The 17,965-nt window shown below is 38.7% G+C and overlaps 1 protein-coding gene across 19 annotated transcripts in view; it reads right to left on the bottom strand.

Annotated features, from left to right (window-relative positions):
* The window catches only part of msi2b (musashi RNA-binding protein 2b), a 337,078-nt gene that overhangs the window by 248,515 nt on the left and 70,598 nt on the right, over positions 1 to 17,965 (bottom strand). For all 19 annotated transcript variants that reach the window (XM_051861127.1, XM_051861130.1, XM_051861128.1 and 16 more), the window contains exon 6: positions 1,450 to 1,542. In XM_051861127.1, coding sequence (XP_051717087.1) covers positions 1,450 to 1,542 — 93 coding nt within the window. The remainder of the gene's footprint in view (positions 1 to 1,449; positions 1,543 to 17,965) is intronic.

Here is a 17,965-nt window from a genome sequence, read left to right as displayed (position 1 = left end):
TGTTATTGGATCACGCTGCCCATTCAAAGTAACGATCTACAGCTTTACGTAAGGACGCAGACAAGTATGCTTCAATAAACCGAGCTGTGGTAAGACTAATATAGTCTGGTGACCTAAGAAGCTACAAATCCTCTGCCGTTCCTTTAATCACAATGATTTAGCGGTTGTCTACTGCCAGCTCTGGCGCTGCTGAAAACACCCCCAGGGCAAGAAATACAGCGCAGGGCAAGTAAAACATCTGCATAATTGAGCCCTTCAATCAAGTCAAGTGCGTGTTAGGTCCACTCAGACACAGCTGATTACAAACAAATGGAGTTAGGTATTTATACAGAGCCTGAAATAGAGAGAAACAGCGAACGCACTCAAAGTCATATCATACAGCAAGTAGAAAAGTTTACCTGGGCCACAAATAGATACGGGTTAACTATCAATCGTGTGCGTGCGCACGGTAGATAACAGGCTTGCAAAAACATGTCAAGGTAGGACTGGGTAAAAACATTGATTTTACGATTCTTTATTTGAATGATCATGAAGATTAATAAAAGCCCAACATCGAATTTGCTCCACGCCTATTCTCAGTTTATACATTAAAATGACAAATGACTCTTATGAGCCAGTTCTTTTTAGTGATTCAAAACACAACACTGCAGCTTGAGTCCCTAAACAAATGACTATTATAATTTGTTTCGTTTAATCAAGACCGCACCGAATGAACAGCGAAGCTTGATTTCCTAAACAAATGACTCATATGATTCAGTTCTTTTAGTGATTCAAAACTATACAGCACAAAATTGTAGCTTGATTGATTCCTTAAACGAATGACTCAGTTCTATGTAATGAATCAGAAACATACAATCTACATCCATTTGTAGCTTGATTCCCAAAACAAATGACTCAGTTCTTTTAAATTCAAAAATCTGAATTCTGTATATACTGTATATATATATACATTAATCCCCAGAAGAGGGATATTTTATTTCCATTTATAAGAATATGTTAGCAAAATGAACATTATAACTGAATCAAAACAAAATGATTCAAAAATGGAACTGAACCAAACAGAATGGAAAGCTTGTGAATCTTTATACCCAACCCTAAAGTCAGGGCCAAGCACACAGTTTGTTTGAGTAAATGTTCAGACCAACTCAGCAAGACTTTTCAGGTAAGTCAACCTACTGTAGTTGTCCTTGCACATTAATCTGGGATAGGAAAAGCATTTTAACATGGAAAAGATTACACAGCAGCTTTAAGCAAAAGGTCAAGGCTACTTCAGCCAGTGGCGACAGAGACCGGGCGAATACTGGTCTTTCATCTCTAAATGGCCACATCTCAAACGGCCTGTTTGAAAGTCTTCACATGAAAGAGTTCGTTGAGGGACAGCATTTCTCATCATACGCAAACATCTCTCCATGAAATTAGCCAAAGGGAAAAAGAAAAATGATATCTTACCTTGCCAAACTGTTCAAAATACTGCTTCACATCTTCAACTACTGTGTTAGCTGATAATCCGCCTACAAATATTTTCTTTGTTCTTGTGACCATCTGGAAGAGAAGAGAAGAAGACAAGAGATTAGGCCCATGTGAAAGCACTTCAGAGGACTTCAAACGCACAGGAGACAAAGAGGAAGCTCAGAACTGGAAGAGAGGGAATTGGGAGATGACCGGTTGTGGGTTTTGTGTCCCACAGGGAGATTGAAGAGGAGGTACTGTGTGATTTGTTGAGTCGTGAGAGTGTGCTTGGGGACCGGGTAACACCTAGCTTGCAATGCCCGACGTTGCTTGCTATACCTGTTCTTTCTCTCTCAGCATTTCAGACTTGACACTTTTTGGTTTCACACTAACAGAAACACCTGAGCTGTGAATGGTGTTTTTCTTGAGTTGCGAAGACCCAACGCGCATTCCCCCAGTCCATTTAAGAAAATTGGAACAGGAAAGTTTCAGAGGACAGTAGAGCGAGCAGCTCGAATAGACCTTCAAAAACACTCTAATTGAGTTACAAACAAAAGGTGTCGGAAAGTTAGAAGTCTTTGAGCCAGGCGGGATCTCAAACCAGTGAGAACAGACAGTAGTAGAGGTCGAAATCATGAAACAAGGCCCATTTTTCAAAACACAATTAACTCTCCCTGCTGGAGAGATATATGGAGCGCAGAGACCCGACTTCTCTTCATGCAGCAACGTTAATTGTGCTGAGAGCTGGTGCACTGAGATCAAATAGCCCACCTATCATATAGGGCAATGATAACGGCTAACAAGAGAGCTCCTCAGGCAATGTTAAGCCCTTTTTGAAGTTAACAAAGAGATGAAACTTGTCAAATTCCCGCTTACGTTAGACCCGTGTGGATTTCTATTAAATGTGTGCTTATTGTCAGAGCTGTGACGCAGCAGGTGATCCCAACATCTCAACCGAGTTGGTGGTTGGAAGATGTGGATTTGACCTGGAAGACAATTATTTTGAATGTGGTTGGGAACTATTCTGAAGTAAATCGAGAATGCCTTTTAAATTCCAATTCAGTCATTGAGTTTGGGGGGAAAAAGCAGAATGCAGAATTGCAATTTGAATTTCAAACAATAAATGTATATAATTTACAATAAATTTATGCAATAATCGTCAGTTTTACCTAGAAATGAACAACTTGCCAAGACAAACTCTAAATGTTAATGTGACTGCTGAAAGTTTAAAAATCAGTCTAATCAAAGTATTACAGGTCTTACAGGCTCACATTTAAAGAGATGGATAGATAGATACAGTATACAGAGAGAAAGATGGATGGATGGGTACAGAAGGATATTCAGATGAATGAGTATAGAAGGACAGAAGGATGGATAGGTTGGATGGATGGGTACAGATAGATATACCGAGGATGGATGGATGGATGGATACAGAGAGAGGGATGAATGGGTATATATAGATACAGAGAGTGGGATGGATGGGTACAGATAGATACACAGAGGATGGATGGATGGATGGATGGATGGATGGATGGAGGGATGGATGGATGGATGGATGGATGGATGGGTACAGATAGATATACCGAGGATGGATGGATGGATGGATACAGAGAGAGGGATGAATGGGTATAGATAGATACAGAGAGAGGGATGGATGGGTACAGATAGATATACAGAGAATGGATGGATGGATGGATGGATGGATGGAGAGGGATGGATGGGTACAGATAGATATACCGAGGATGGATGGATGGATGGATGGATGGAGACAGAGGGATGGATGGATATAGATAAATACAGAGAGAGGGATGGATGGATGAATGGAGAGAGAGGGATGGATGGGTGTAGATAAATACAGAGAGAGGGATGGATGGATGAATGGAGACCGAGGGATGGATGGGTACAGATAGATATACCGAGGATGGATGGATGGATGGAGAGAGAGGGATGGATGGATGGGTACAGATGCTCGGATGCTCCTTAAGCCAGTATTACCTTGTTCTATAGATAAATGAAGTGATTCCTACTCTTCCTCCCCTGATTTCCCATCCCTTCTTATTGTCTCGTCTATAAAAATGGCCAAAAAAGAGGCACTTATTGACAATGCCAGAAAATAAGCTTCATTTGAGCATTCTAGCAAATCCCTGGTATTTCCCAGAATGGAGTAGACGGCGAAAGAATTAAGCAACCCGGAGCATTTATTTCGACTTCATTCACATCCATCATACACAATCTTGGCAACAGGCACACTCAGCCCTCATCTTAGCTGGCTGTTTCCCAAACCTTCTCCAAAGCACTTTCACTCTCATCTGCACCCCACCATGGTTAATCTGTCTGTCTTTTCCCCTGTCGTTTTGTGCAGGCCCGAGCCGCCCAACATGTCAGTGGAGAGTTAAGTTTTTAGTGGCATCTTTATGTCCTCTGACAGCACCAGCTCCTGGCTGATGGGATTCCTCAGGCCCTGGAACAACGCAATTACTCTGTCCATTTCTCTCCATGGTGACAAGAGACAACAGCAGGCCTTTGCTCTGTCTGTGCTACCTCTCTCGCACACCTCTCTCGGGATTCGACGAGCAGATATGCCTCACAAACACGTCGTGCTGCTGACGCCTCTAGCTCGGCTAACCCATTAGCATTCAAAGTGCCAACTTAGATGCAATAATGAGCAGGACGATGACAGGAAGCATGTCCGTTGGACTGTTTGATTCTTTTGCAAAATAGAGTGGTTTTTGTGACCCTGAAGGCCTGCAAGAAATAATCATTAAAAACAGACAACAGACTACCAAATGCACAATTTGATTAGCCTCCACTTAGATAAGAAAAGCAGATAGCTTGCCAGACAACCCTTTATTATGGGACTTATCCTTCCTGAGCATCTCCGGTTTGTCCTTGTTTCTCTTTGCTATTTTTGACACGCCAGATTTCCAAACACACAGTTCTGTTATTAAGACATTTATCGTACGGGTCATGAGGGGAGAGGTACCGAGGTAACCTCTAAGGGTGGTGACTAAGGTACAAATAGCTATGGCTTGTCCTAAATCATCCTGAATCACGTGTTCCAGCGAGAGGAACGGGCCCCCAACTTCTGCTGAGGGATTCGCAGCTTTAACTTTCACACCTCCTTCCGCAGCCTCTAATTATCCGTGCAAATTTGAAATCACTCTTTGTCAGGCATTATGGGGAAGCCTTTAACATAGTTGAAATGAGAAAAGATGTTTCAAACAAATTAGAATGCTGAAAAAAATGTAATGAGGTGAAAGAAAATTCTGAAGAAAAGGCAGAAAGCCACGGACCTTGCGAAGGGACAGGGAAACGTCTGGCGAAGTGATGACATATCAGGGAAACTTTTGCTATCGCAAGACCTTAAAAATTCAGCCGTGAAAATCTATGAATATGAAAGAGCACGTCTCGCAGGAGAGCTGAGATATAAGAATGCAGCGGCGCTAGGTGTGATAGAGTATAAGCAGTGTGTTTAGAGATACTGCGCGTATAAATTTATGCAGAGCAGCTGAGTTTGTTGCTCTTGGTCGTCTGCTGATGTTGCTGTTTCAGCCCCTGTCATCTTCCACCAACACTGCTTGATGCGACTCGGCATGCCTAGAGAACATTTCTTGCCTTCCTCTAGTGAGGGGGAATGTCAGCTGCCAGAATGTTTCTAGATACAAGTCGTGCTGCAGGTTTCTTCCAGTGCCGAAACAAGTGCAGGCGATTAGAGGTGATGACTACACACGCCTCTTTTAGATGTGTGCAGGCTAATGCATTATAGCGCTCACAGTATGATCAGAAATGTCAGTATCTATGAGACATGGAATAAAACTGTCAATACAGAAATTTTTTAAAAAATAAGCCTGTCGATTTAAAGGGGTTATGAATTCATATTTTTCTATCTTTTGACATATTAGGGGTCATTGTACTATAAAAATATCCTGTAAGTTTCAGAACTCAAAACTTCCTTGTTAGTCCAAAAACAACTTTTATTGAAACCAAGCTCAGAAAACAACTCGTCACATTATTACGCCACAGTGTGAAGATCATCAACGCCTACTTCTACATCATTGCCTCTTTAGCCCCGCCCACCAATTGCTCATGTCATTTAGTAGTAAATACGAGACAGACGCAAACACAGGATTACTCCAGCAACAAAACCATAGAGATGCCTCTGAGGATTACAAGACCTTTTGAAGTGCCAAGTTGTGGAAAAACACAGTCTTTGCATTGCCATAATGATCCTAACATTAAGAAAGCGTGGATGAACTTTATTTTTAAGAAGTTGCAGTCAGATCGTGTCAGTACTCTAAAAAAATCTTGGGTTATTTTTTCTGCTCAAGTCCTGGGTTGAGCCTTTAGGGTCTTTTTACCTCACCGTTTCGGTGGAAATAGGACAACAGAGACTGGTCGTTTGCACTTGAATTTCTTCTAATATTTGTTTAACAAGCTTAAATGTAGGCGATATGTATTAAAACTATATAAAATATGCGATACTATAAAACATGTTCGAAAATAAAGGAATTATCATGCAAACCAGTGGATGTGTAGAGTATTTAAAAAAAGTTTAGATGATTTAAGTTAATCCATAAACATTGATTTGTGTATGAAGTAAAAGAAAAAATAAGCTAGTATTACAGTAAAAATGAATCAACCCATTACGCTGGGTTAAACAAACAACCCAATTTGCTGGGAAAATTTCCCCAACATGTGTTCTGTCCTATATTTACCCAGTCCTTGGATTGAAAACAACCCAAATTTGGTTGTTTTTAACCCAGTGTTTATTAGAGTGTAAGACAGAGTTTGCTTTATTTTGCTGCAGATTCATTTTAAGACATATTTGCACTTCAATGATTTTGTCTGACACAATGTAATATGAATTATTCATATGGACTATTTTCTCAGGAAATCCAAAATTTGTGTGATCTTTAATTTTATTGATTAAAAATAATTTACATATTTAACTTGATTAAAAATCTGCAGCAGAAAAAAAACAAATACTGCTTACTGAATATGTAATAATAAACAGAAAAAGTTACACCTTGTTTTGTTACGCTTTGCCATGGAAAAGTTAACTTCATTATTTTTTATGTTAAAATTGCCATGGCAAATAAAAAAAAAGTCATATTCAACAAGGTGGAATATGCTGATACTTAAAAGACCAAGGCCTGGTTTCACAGACAGGGCTTAGACTAAACCAGGATTAGGCCTTAGTTCCATTAGGGAATTTAAGTAGCTTTTAAAAATGTACCCTAGAAAAAAACATCACTGATGTACATCTTGAGACAAAACAATAACACTGGCATATTTTAAGATACGTCAGAGCAAGTTGCTTTCAGATGAAACAGCTCAAACATGCATTTTAGTCTCGGACTAGCTTAAGCCTTGTCTGTGAAACCGGGGGTAAGACTATCAGGAAGGCTTCAATTTGGACTCAAAGTCAGAAAAGACGCAATTTTATGTGCTGCACAAAGAGTGAAATTAGAATTAGAATTTTTCTAATGTCTTACAATCCACAGTAAAAAGGAAGATGTTTTTCTTATAGAAGAAGAGTCTCTCGCTCTCAGCTGAAGATGAGAGGGAGAATGCAGGAGGTAGTAGTGACAGCAAAGTTCACCATTTATCTGCGGCGAAATAAAATGGATCGAGACGTATCCTGCAGCCTAAATTGGAGGAATGTGATAGGAGTGACAATTTAATATTGCATCTACTCTCCTTTGGGCACAAATGGATCTAATTAAGATCTTTCATTAGATGCGGCGCAGCCAAACCCTCCCTGAAAACATGGATCCTTATCAGAGCGCAGGACAATCGCAGGCATGCAGACATACCAAATCAAGTTATATTCCGACAGAGGAGGGGGAGAGAGCTGTTTGACAGATGACTTGATGAGGGGTACGTGGAGTTCAACAAAGAACAGAGACAGAGGAATGGGGGAGAGATGATCATGCTCCTCAAAACACCTGTCGCGTTTCCTGTGGAGAGTTCCCCTTCCCAGAATTCTCCTCTTTGAGAAGGCCCGCGCTGCGTTTTTATTTGTTTACTGTGGGTCTCTGATGAAGTGTGTAGTGGCCTCTTGCTGTTGATTGCGGTTGACTAACATTGGTCCTCACTCACAATAAGCCCATAAGCCTCAGCCAAACGATGCTCTTGTGTTATGACGAGAAGTCTTTTTAATCAGTCCTCTTTGCCTAGCTGGATGTCCCCTGATTAGAGTGAGATAATGAGACCCCCCTCCTCATCCTCCTCCTCCTCCTTCCCAGGCATCTTCATCATCTCAAATCACATATTCATCACTGATTGCCATCTCCTTGTCCTTCCACCGAATCACACACTAGCTCGCAGGATGCGAAACCGGTCAAAAACAGTGACAACAAGGCGGGTCGTGCTAAATGTGAGGTGTCGACACTTCCTTGACTGACAGAATCCAGTGCACTTGCCACATTCTATTCTGCTGAATCTAAATTTAGGCCACCAAGCTCCAATTTGTACACAATTTTGCAGTGTGGAATTTTAATGTCGACATTCAAATGTACTGGGCCAAACAGCTCCTGCCTCTGCGCCTGCAACCCTGATTGACAGGCGAGGCAGCGGCTTGACCAAGAGCTGAGAATAACTGATTAGTAACACCGGCAAAAACTGTGGATGCAAAGGCCCCCCCTCCTCCCCTCCCTGCTCCAAAACCCATCAGACAAGATTTATTTGATGCAGTTTCAAACACTCTTATTTTCTTTCTATGAGTGTATCAAGGGCATAAATAAGAGATTTATCTACTGTATATTTCTATATATCACTCAAAAACACAAAATTATTTTCAAATTAGTGGTACTTGTTACTGTAAGAATCACTAGTACTGCTGTGCATATGTGGGATTTGATATTTGATCAAACCTCTAAACTAGAGGTGGGCGATATAACAGAAATTTGTCAACTGGTAGAGATTTTGGACTATTGACTATCGCGGTTACGCTCATGGGACGTTGCTGTGCTGTGCGGTCACGTAAGCTTATCGCTTGCATGCGTTTTTAAGCATTGCGGTTAAAAAAACAAGTGGTTTTAAACCAATTAAGTGCAATTAGCAGCGAAACTCATTTCAGTAAGCGCGCGCTCTGACAGACTGTTTCTCAGCGCTGTCTGAGAGACGCACGGCATGAAGCCGCTGCTCATAGAGCGTGTGAGCACTGAACTGAGTGCTTTTTGCCAACTAATTGGGCTTGAACGGTTAAAAACACATATTTATGTGTCAAAGTGACCATGTATTTGCAAGTAAACAGAGCCATTTATGTCTTAAGTGAAGGTATAGTTGAGAAAGACAAAGCACGAGTATAATGAATTGGTGCAGTTGGTCTTAAAGGGACAGCATCCAAATTTACTTGCTGTCATTATCAATGCTAGTCAAACAACAAAAGAGAAAATGTCTCACTGCTTGCTTTTGTAACTTTAATAAGAATAAATGTACACTGCCCTCCAAAAGTTTGGAAACACCCCGTGGCAAAGTGTGGTTTTGGACGATATCAGCATAAATCCTTATCATTTTTTGGTGCAAATACATTAAAGTAACTTGACATTATCATTGAAGACCAGCAATAATAATTTTCATTTTGATTACATAATAATGGCAATATATACATCTCAAAGTCAGACATGCCCCTTTGCCAGCTGTGATGCCTGGTTACTGGTTTAAACTTGGCCCAGGTTTGTAAAAGATTTTTGGGTCAGCACACCTTAACAGCTTCAACAAGTGAGTGCCAATTAAGTTTAGAATACAATGAACCAATCAGAACCCAGTTTAGGTCAGATAGCTGCTAATGGTGGATCCTTTGATGAATCAAAAAAAGTTTTTTCTATGTATAAACTGTTTATGTAATAAAATATGTTTCGTAGTTTGTGTCGTCCCTTATCAGTGCAAAATTATCACAAATTAAAAAGGATTCATGCCAATATTGTCCAAAACCCCACTTTTCTAGGGCATTTCCAAACTTTTGGAGGGCAGTGTAGGTTTAATTTACACAGTAAAGTCTATGCATTGTTTTTTTTATATACATTTGATTACTTTATACATTGTATGTAGTATTTCTAGTGCTTGAAGATTTTCAGGTAGGTTGATTTTAATTGTGTCTTTGTTCTATTGTAGTTTGTTTTCTTTGCTCTTTCTTTATCACTGTTTACTTGTCTTCAGTAAGCTTGAGAGTTTTTTAGGCGAGTATATATTTTATGAAAAAATTGTATATCATAAAAACCTTATTTAAAGCAAAAATACATATATCATGATATATATCGTTATCGTGATATAAAATTACTTAAAGATTTTGTTCATATCACCCACCCCTACTCTAACCCTAAAGAGAAAAAAGTAAAGTCTGTCATCATTTATTACACTTCATGTTGTCCGAAAATGACAGAGATTTGCTAAAGACTACATTTAACAATGTAATTAAATTATTAGTATTTTAAAAAAATAACAGTGAGTGTTAGATGATGACAAAGGTAATATAAATAGAGAAATGAGCATTCCTGTTAGACCAGGCTTACAATTTTTGCCTGGTGGTTGATAAAATAGGTTAAAAAGTAATATATTCAGAGAACTGCAGTGATCATAGTACAAACTGTACATAAAAATAAATGTTTTTCCATTGTATTCTAGTTAAATGCCATTTAAAAAGCTTTGACAAATAAATACAATTAGCTATAGAGTCTAGCACAAGAGATAAAACAACATAAGATCTCTTTGAAAAATGAAATCATTTCATTATAAGTGTAAAAAAGAAAGTGCAGATCTTTGGACAGGGACGATTGGAAGTTCGTCTCAAGGGTGAAACTGGTCCAATCCGATCTCTAGTGTATATTTATAGGGCCCTAATTGATAACCACAATGCCATTACACTGAGTAGATGAGTGGGGTAAAGATGCTTACTGCAAATGGCAGGTGACAGCCCAAAGCGGGGCTCCTTCAAGCTTACAGCAAGCAGTCTCCACACTGACAGCAGGTTGGCTGCCAAAGACTGAGCCAAGCGGCCTTTTGCTGACCCCTGAGGGCACGTAAATGAGTCTCTGGCTCTCTCAATGGAAGATCCCTCCCAAGCCACTTAGTGAAGCCCAAGGCAGTTCAAGCACAAGCATCAGACAAGGGCTGAATGGGATTAAGACCAACAGGTTAGTGACTCGTCATTCTGTATGGGGCAATTTAGGATCTGCAGGCCAAAATTATGATCATTAGTATTTCTGGAAGCCTAATCAATTAGCTTAAGATTAATATTTGTGATTTTTATAAAACTGCATGAAGCACGGTCTGAAAACCTAAAGACTATGGGGGATTTAAAAAAATAAAAAATTCACAAGACAGTTCAAGCCAGGCCACACCTCGAGGTTGTAAAGATTGTGCTGACTCTGAAAGTCTTAGACTATCTACGGAAGTGGCATGAGAAATCAAGAGATATCTGCGAATACCTTGGTGAAATCCTCCTATTCTAAACTGCTGAGCTGACACACAAAAGAGCTCTTTATACTTGAATTTCATAACACTGTGGGGGAAAGTGGGAAACTACTGCCCCTTATGACTGCTTTAAGCATTCATTAAATTCAATATTGATTTTAGCATCCAAATTGGTCATTCCCAGGCTCTTTCATGAATCATCACAGCAATTTTAGAGCACTTGAGGTACTGTAGCTTTAAGAGTGACCAGTAGGAGCACTCTAAATCCTCAGGCACTGATGTCACAATGCTACAAAATACCCAGGTCATCTGACTGCAGCCTTGCCAAAGCTGGCTCATGTGAACTGTGGGAACGCTGGTGACCAGGTCAGAGGCACATAACGGTCTCATGACACACAATTAATATTAATCAATATCTATACTACCCCTCTAATGGAGATCAAGACCTGTAAAAGCATGCTAAACCACTGGGAAAACCCAACACACAACCCTTTATTCCAGGAAAATATCAAGGGTCATTCAGGGTCACTCACCAATGTGCCCATATTGAAAGAAATTAATCCAAAAGGTGCTTATCTGTGCAAAAAAAAAAAAAAGAAAGAGTGTTGGAGACTCGAGAACATTGCAGTACTGAACACTGAACCGGACATTCATGTAAATTTGGATGTGTGTACCATCTTTTACCCAACGATGGCTGTTTTTTGGTGCTAACCTCCACAGCGTGCCTTTGTAATTTCAAAGTGCACTAATACCAATATTCCTCAATGACAAACTGTAGCAATACCCCCTCCATGGCTTTATCTTAATGATCTGATGTGCTTTACACTCAAACCCAGAGTCGATAGATTATTGTACAGTTATGAAGACAGATCGCGGCCGCTCATAGCTCCTTATAGGACCCAGGAGATGGCTAGGCTGATACACCTCCTGGTCTCCATTCAAACGAACTCACGCTGAATATCAATGAGCTTTCAGCCTTGATAAACAGTCTGCAGAATGGAAAAATATTTTCACATTAAGGATGGAGGGGTGAAAGAAGAAATGAGAGAAAAAAATTGAGCGCTTGCCCCTCAAAGCGATTCTGAAAAATTAATATGCTAATTATGTGCTTGCTTGGGGCGAAATCTTCGAAACTTTAGCAAGGGAGTTATAAGCACTTAACAAATTACTTACACTATTACGCTGGAAGCTGTATACATTTTTAAAGCGACTGTACGTTTTCCTTTCCTTTCAGTTTTCACAATAGATCGGGCTTTTTTCCCCAGACATTTTCTCCCAAGCTGCCATTTAGGAGTATAAAACGATATCAGACTTTTATGTCCTTCTCTGAAATATTAAGTATAGCGTAAGCTGAGGAATTTATCAGCACGCCACATCGTTTGGAGGCAGGCCTTCAGCAATCCTTTCTACTTCTGAAATGTCTGAACTCACAGTGAAATAATCTCCACAAGGCAAGGCAGAGCTTCACATCAGTTTAATCTGTTCAGGAGAAAGAGAAGAGTTAACAAACACCATCAGCATCCATCCTGCGGGCCTAAAGTGAACTTTCAATTCACAGAAGCCACTTCCCACTTCTATGTGCTTTGTGGCATGCCGAATGCGATTGTGTTTGCATTCGCTTTGCGTGTGTGTGTGTGTTTAGGCACCTTGTCGAAGATGTCAGCGCAAATGCAGACCAAACAAGCACAGGACTATCTGAAGTCAAGATCGACTTCAATGTTCTCCAGCACTTTGAAGTGGGAAATCCCATTTATGACCTTTACTATCCAGATCACCTGTGATTTTTGTTTAGAAGAGCTTAAAGTGACAGTACACCGAAAAATATAAGTCTTTATTTACTCACCCTCATATCCTTGCAAACCGGCATGAACTTTTTTGCTTGCATTGAGCATAATGGAGAATCATAAATGTAAATTATTATTCAAAAATCCACCACAGTTCTCAAACATGGTGTGCAAAGATGTACAACGCCAAGAGATATATATTTATATTAGGGGTGTAACAGTGCATGTATTCATCCCGAACTGTCACGGTTTGGTGCAGTCACACAACGAATACAGTCAGTCACAGGCGATCCACACTCCAATCCAGAAGGAGGCGTCTGCGGTAATGCAACACTGTTTGCTACCAGTAAAAAGCACAGAAGAAGAGACAATCGATCAATGTGTTTACATGTATTCACTCTCAACCAGTGTTTCAACTGCGGAAAGATATCAAAAAAAAAAAGCTTGAGAATAATATCTCACATAGCATTACATTTACCTCAGGCATTTAGGCTCCGTTTACGGGCGTTTTAAAATAAAAACGATCCTCATCTGCACTAGCAATTCCACAGCGTTTCAGAAACGATCTCCATCTACACTACACGACCGAAAACACGTCACATGACACCCCACACCCCCCAAAAAAAACACTCTTCGGATCTACACGATTCAAATAAATGACATATTTTGATTCAAAAAGGCGAATTTCGCCGAAAAGCGACTAGTTTGCAGGTATGTATTTAGAAGGCGGGACTTATTCCGCCATATTGCGCGTTGCACTTTCTCCCATTCAAAACAATACGAGTGACGCGTCTTGTGTTATTCTATAGTCTTTGGTTTAACTGCACAATGGCTGCTAAAAATGACAACAAAGCCAGCAAAGATTGCAGTTCATTCCATGTTACTCTGTACATCAAGCATACGCAGAGCGAACATGTGCAGCCACACCATCGTCTTCAAAAGTCTCCATTTTGGTTCATTTATACTGAAACGCAACCGGGCTCTGCAGCGTTTTCGAAAGTATCAGTTTTCGAGAGTCGAAAACCCTGGAGTAGTGTAAACGACAAACGTAACCGTAGCAAAAGTTATGCGTTTTAAAACGAGTGTGTAAACGGGGCCTTAGTGTCTACAGCAGGTTAGTTCGCTAGAGAAATGAACTCTAGAGAGGAGTGTTTCATATATGCACTATATTAACCTATTCATTATATTTATTTAACATGTTAGTAATGATTATTTAATGCATGTTTAAATAAATTTGTCATGTAAATGACCACTTTGTAAATGATTATATTTCAAAAATGAATTAGAGTAGAAAATTAACATTATAATTATTTTTTTTTGAGTGTTGATTATTATATCTAAAAATAAATAGCGACTGAATTTAATAATTTGGGCTCTGTTGTTAAATGTAACCTTTAATATTACAGTAATGTGCAGGTAAGGGCTCTATATATAGTTTACAGCATTAGATTTTAACATTTTAATTACAATTGAATTTATTTAAACAGACACATTTGTTAAAAAAAAAAAAAAAAACAGTTTAATAATTAAAAAAAGCAATTTTATGTTTGGTTTTCTCCCCGCTGCTGTACCGAACCATCATGTTTGTGTACCATTACACCCCTAATTTATATATATTTATACAACAGATACTTCTGGTCCTCAAATCTAGAATATATATTCTGTGTGAGAAAATGTGTATAAAAACATCAATACTCCATTTTCTTTCTAATGTGCTCAAACACGGAGGATAAAGCTATAATCATGAGCACATAGACACATAGATAAAATTGGTTTGAAAGAAAACAATCTTGTTCCCCAATAAACGAGTAAATTGCACATAAAGTGTCTGTTCGGCTGGCTCTGGGTAATTAGGGCCCAGCTGGCCTGCGGAAGTCATGGACTGACACAAAGCAAAGGTGGTGGACAGGCCAGATATGGCTCAGATATCATCCAGCAACAGACATCAAGCCCTGTTCTTCCTCTCCCACAACAGTCTCATGAATGGCATACTGAACACAGCCTCAGAGTCGAATCGTGGCCCAGATAACAACCTCTAGAGCACCATCTGAGGCATGGAACATGAGCCAGCTCTGACTAGGAACAGACATACTGAATAGATATGTTTTTACTCCTTATTCCAAGATGTCATCTTCTTAAGAGAAGAACATCTAAATGGGGATCTGACATGAGGGTATTCATATACGTCATCATGGAGACACAACCAATGAGCGCTTGCTCCCAGACGCCTCTAAGCTGTGTTTCCGGTACATAAACATCATGGCAATCTTCCAAAAGCACTCAAATCCCAGAGCTAATGCACACTCCTGAGCTGTAACTACAGTTCTGACACCCTCGGAGCTGTCAGAGAAATCTGATGGCAGACTCAAGTCAAGATGTTTCTGCAGCCCTTTAGTGGGAGGGCATGTCATATTCACCACCTCCATGAAGTGCCAGCATACATACTAGCAAAAACACCGCCAATCTCAATAGGGAGTGTAACAGCTGCTGTTAATATTAATCATACAACAATATTGACAAGAAAAGCAGAAACATCACACTAATATTAATGCAAGTCTTTGTGTTTGTTCACATGAATAATTTACTTTAAAAATATTATTTACTTCATTTTTCACTTCACTTTTGGAAATACTTGCCAAAAAGATGCCAGTTTTTTAATATTTATATAAATATACTTTATATAAAATTCACTTTTTAAATACAGGATTATGCATGAATACAGGAACAGCACGAACATCAAAATTACATAAATATAGAGTATCATGACATTTCACTACTAAAAACTAATAAAAAAAAAAAAGTTAAAAAATGTTATTGTGACAATAAAAAGGAAAATTTAACTGCACAGCTTAAAATGCCATTTTTTTTAAATTAATATATATATATATATATATATATATATAATATATATATATAATATATATATATATATAATATATATATATATATAATATATATATATATATAATATATATATATATATAATATATATATATATATAATATATATATATATATATATATATATATATATATATATATATATATATATATATATATATATATATATATATATATATATATATATATATATATATACATATATATGTGAAGAGTTTGGTTCCAAAACGTGATAAATGCCATATTTTTTTAAAAATTGAGTTTCCGCCAAAATCAGTATTGTATCTGGTCGGTATTGAAAAGTCATTCATTAATTTTGAGCAAAATGCGATATCCGTCGTGTTATTCTGTCATGTTTTCTCCCTTTCTTTCCAAAACGCGACAAACGCCAGTCTCCCTTCTGTGCAGAACGCGATATATCCACTCAACCAATCACAGCGCTCCATTCCACGCATTTTAGTCAAATGCCTGTATATAAGATTAGTATTGACAAAGTTCAGAGGCTGTCATATATGTGAATCAACTTACTTTGTTGAGTATTTTCAATATGAAAAATAACTTTTATAAATCGATGGATTAATTGCGTTTTGAAAAAAAACGTCATGGATTTATTGCATTTTGGGGGGAAAATAATCCGTTTTTATAATAAACCTTTGAAAATCAAAATCTAGATTTGAATTTTTAATGTTTTTATAACCAAAAGATGCTATGTGAAAGTTCGAAACAGAAAATAGTGGTTTTTCATCTTGGTAAAGAAAACACATTTTTACTCAAATTAATCAAAATGGATTTATAGCGTTTTGGAACCAAACTCTTCATATATTAAAATAGTAAAATTAATACTTGAATATTTTATTTTTTAACAAATACATAAAAATATATTTAAATAATTTGAGATTTTTCTTTTTTTTTGTACTCACATTGGAGTTATATATTCCTTCTATAATTACAGCATCTCAAGCACCTCAAAAATTAAGGTGTGCTTTTGGTCATTTCTTTGTAGCGACAATAGAGTAACAATTTATTGTTCATGTTCTTGCTTTCCTGTGGAGTACAAGTGGTCAAAAAGTCTAACTGTCAACAACCCTAACAAAATGCTGAACAATTACACTCCACTTAAGTCCATTAACAAGCAGCAGTCACTGAGCTTCAATAATATGCACCTCAAAACACAAATTCATTCCATAAAACAAACTAGTTTTCCATAGGCCTCATCTGTGTAGCAGGTCAGAGGTATACAGACTATCATCCTAGCATCCAGAATCACAGTGCCTTAAGGCAGCGGCACAGCAGCGGATGCAGCATGAGATTGATTGCTCCGGATGAAAGTAAAAGGGATAAGGTGCAGTCAGAGCGGGCGAGATGGCTCCAGGAGAGGGCACTTTCACTTTAATAGGACGATTGATTGATTGATAGTGTCGGGCTCTCCTCTGCCACCTCCTTCAGTGACTTTTCCACAGCGCGTCGATAAACTGTTCCACGCCTGCCACACTGCACTCAGTTGTGATTTTAGCGTTATATAATCCCTATTGATGTACCAGCATTAACCGTCCACATACAATGCGTATAAGGCTCGGGCTAGATTAAGGAAGTTACTGGGCATAGCAAGGATTATTGACCCAGCGTAAGATGGAGCGTTGCCATATCCCGCTGGTGGCAGAAATCACTCTTTTCTTATCACTCACTTCTACAGAGTTCATTTGTCGCCGCCGATGAGCATTTGGATTTGAGCGGAAAATCTAGGCGAAAAGAAGTATTAATATCACTTCCAAACCGCTGGCCAGTCGGAGTGGAAACTATAGCGATAATCACATGTTAAAATCAAAATGACGTTATTTGAGCGAATAAGGATTGCTGGGGGCTTGCAGATGAGTTTAACCAAAACAGCATTTCCTCTCGTTGTTACTAGGCAGCAAGAGGATAACTGAACCTCAAGTGAGGGATTAACTTGCAATTAGGACGATGGCTCTTATGAGTGACTCTGCCTTGGGAAGGAGGCCATATTGCTGTCAAGCAAGATGCCACACATCTGCTGCTGCAGTTCTGAGGGCAGGATCAACATGAAGGGCAAAATGACATTTTCAAAATCTCTAGTAAGTAGTCTGAAGGAGGTGCTGTACAGCTAGGCTGGTTTTAGGGTAACCCGACCTTGATCAAGAGAGTTTCACAGAGGATGGTCATTTAAGATGATTTTTTGCACAAAAACAGCTAGACAGAGTGCAACTGAATTGAACAGAATCAACAGAAAAACACAATATTTTTATTAGGGGGAAAAAAAAAAATCATTGCAAGATGCTACAAAAGGGCCAAAGATGTCCTTAAAAAAAACTGACTCTATAACCATTAGGCCATGACTGTCCCATGACTGTCTTAGGGTGTATGTGGGATAAATTTAAGATACATAACTTTTCCAAA

Source organism: Ctenopharyngodon idella, chromosome 15 (genome assembly GCF_019924925.1).
Source record: "Ctenopharyngodon idella isolate HZGC_01 chromosome 15, HZGC01, whole genome shotgun sequence".
Lineage (NCBI taxonomy): Eukaryota > Metazoa > Chordata > Actinopteri > Cypriniformes > Xenocyprididae > Ctenopharyngodon > Ctenopharyngodon idella.
The sequence above is the reverse complement of the archived record's forward strand: the minus strand, read 5'-3'. Positions and strand labels throughout refer to the sequence as shown.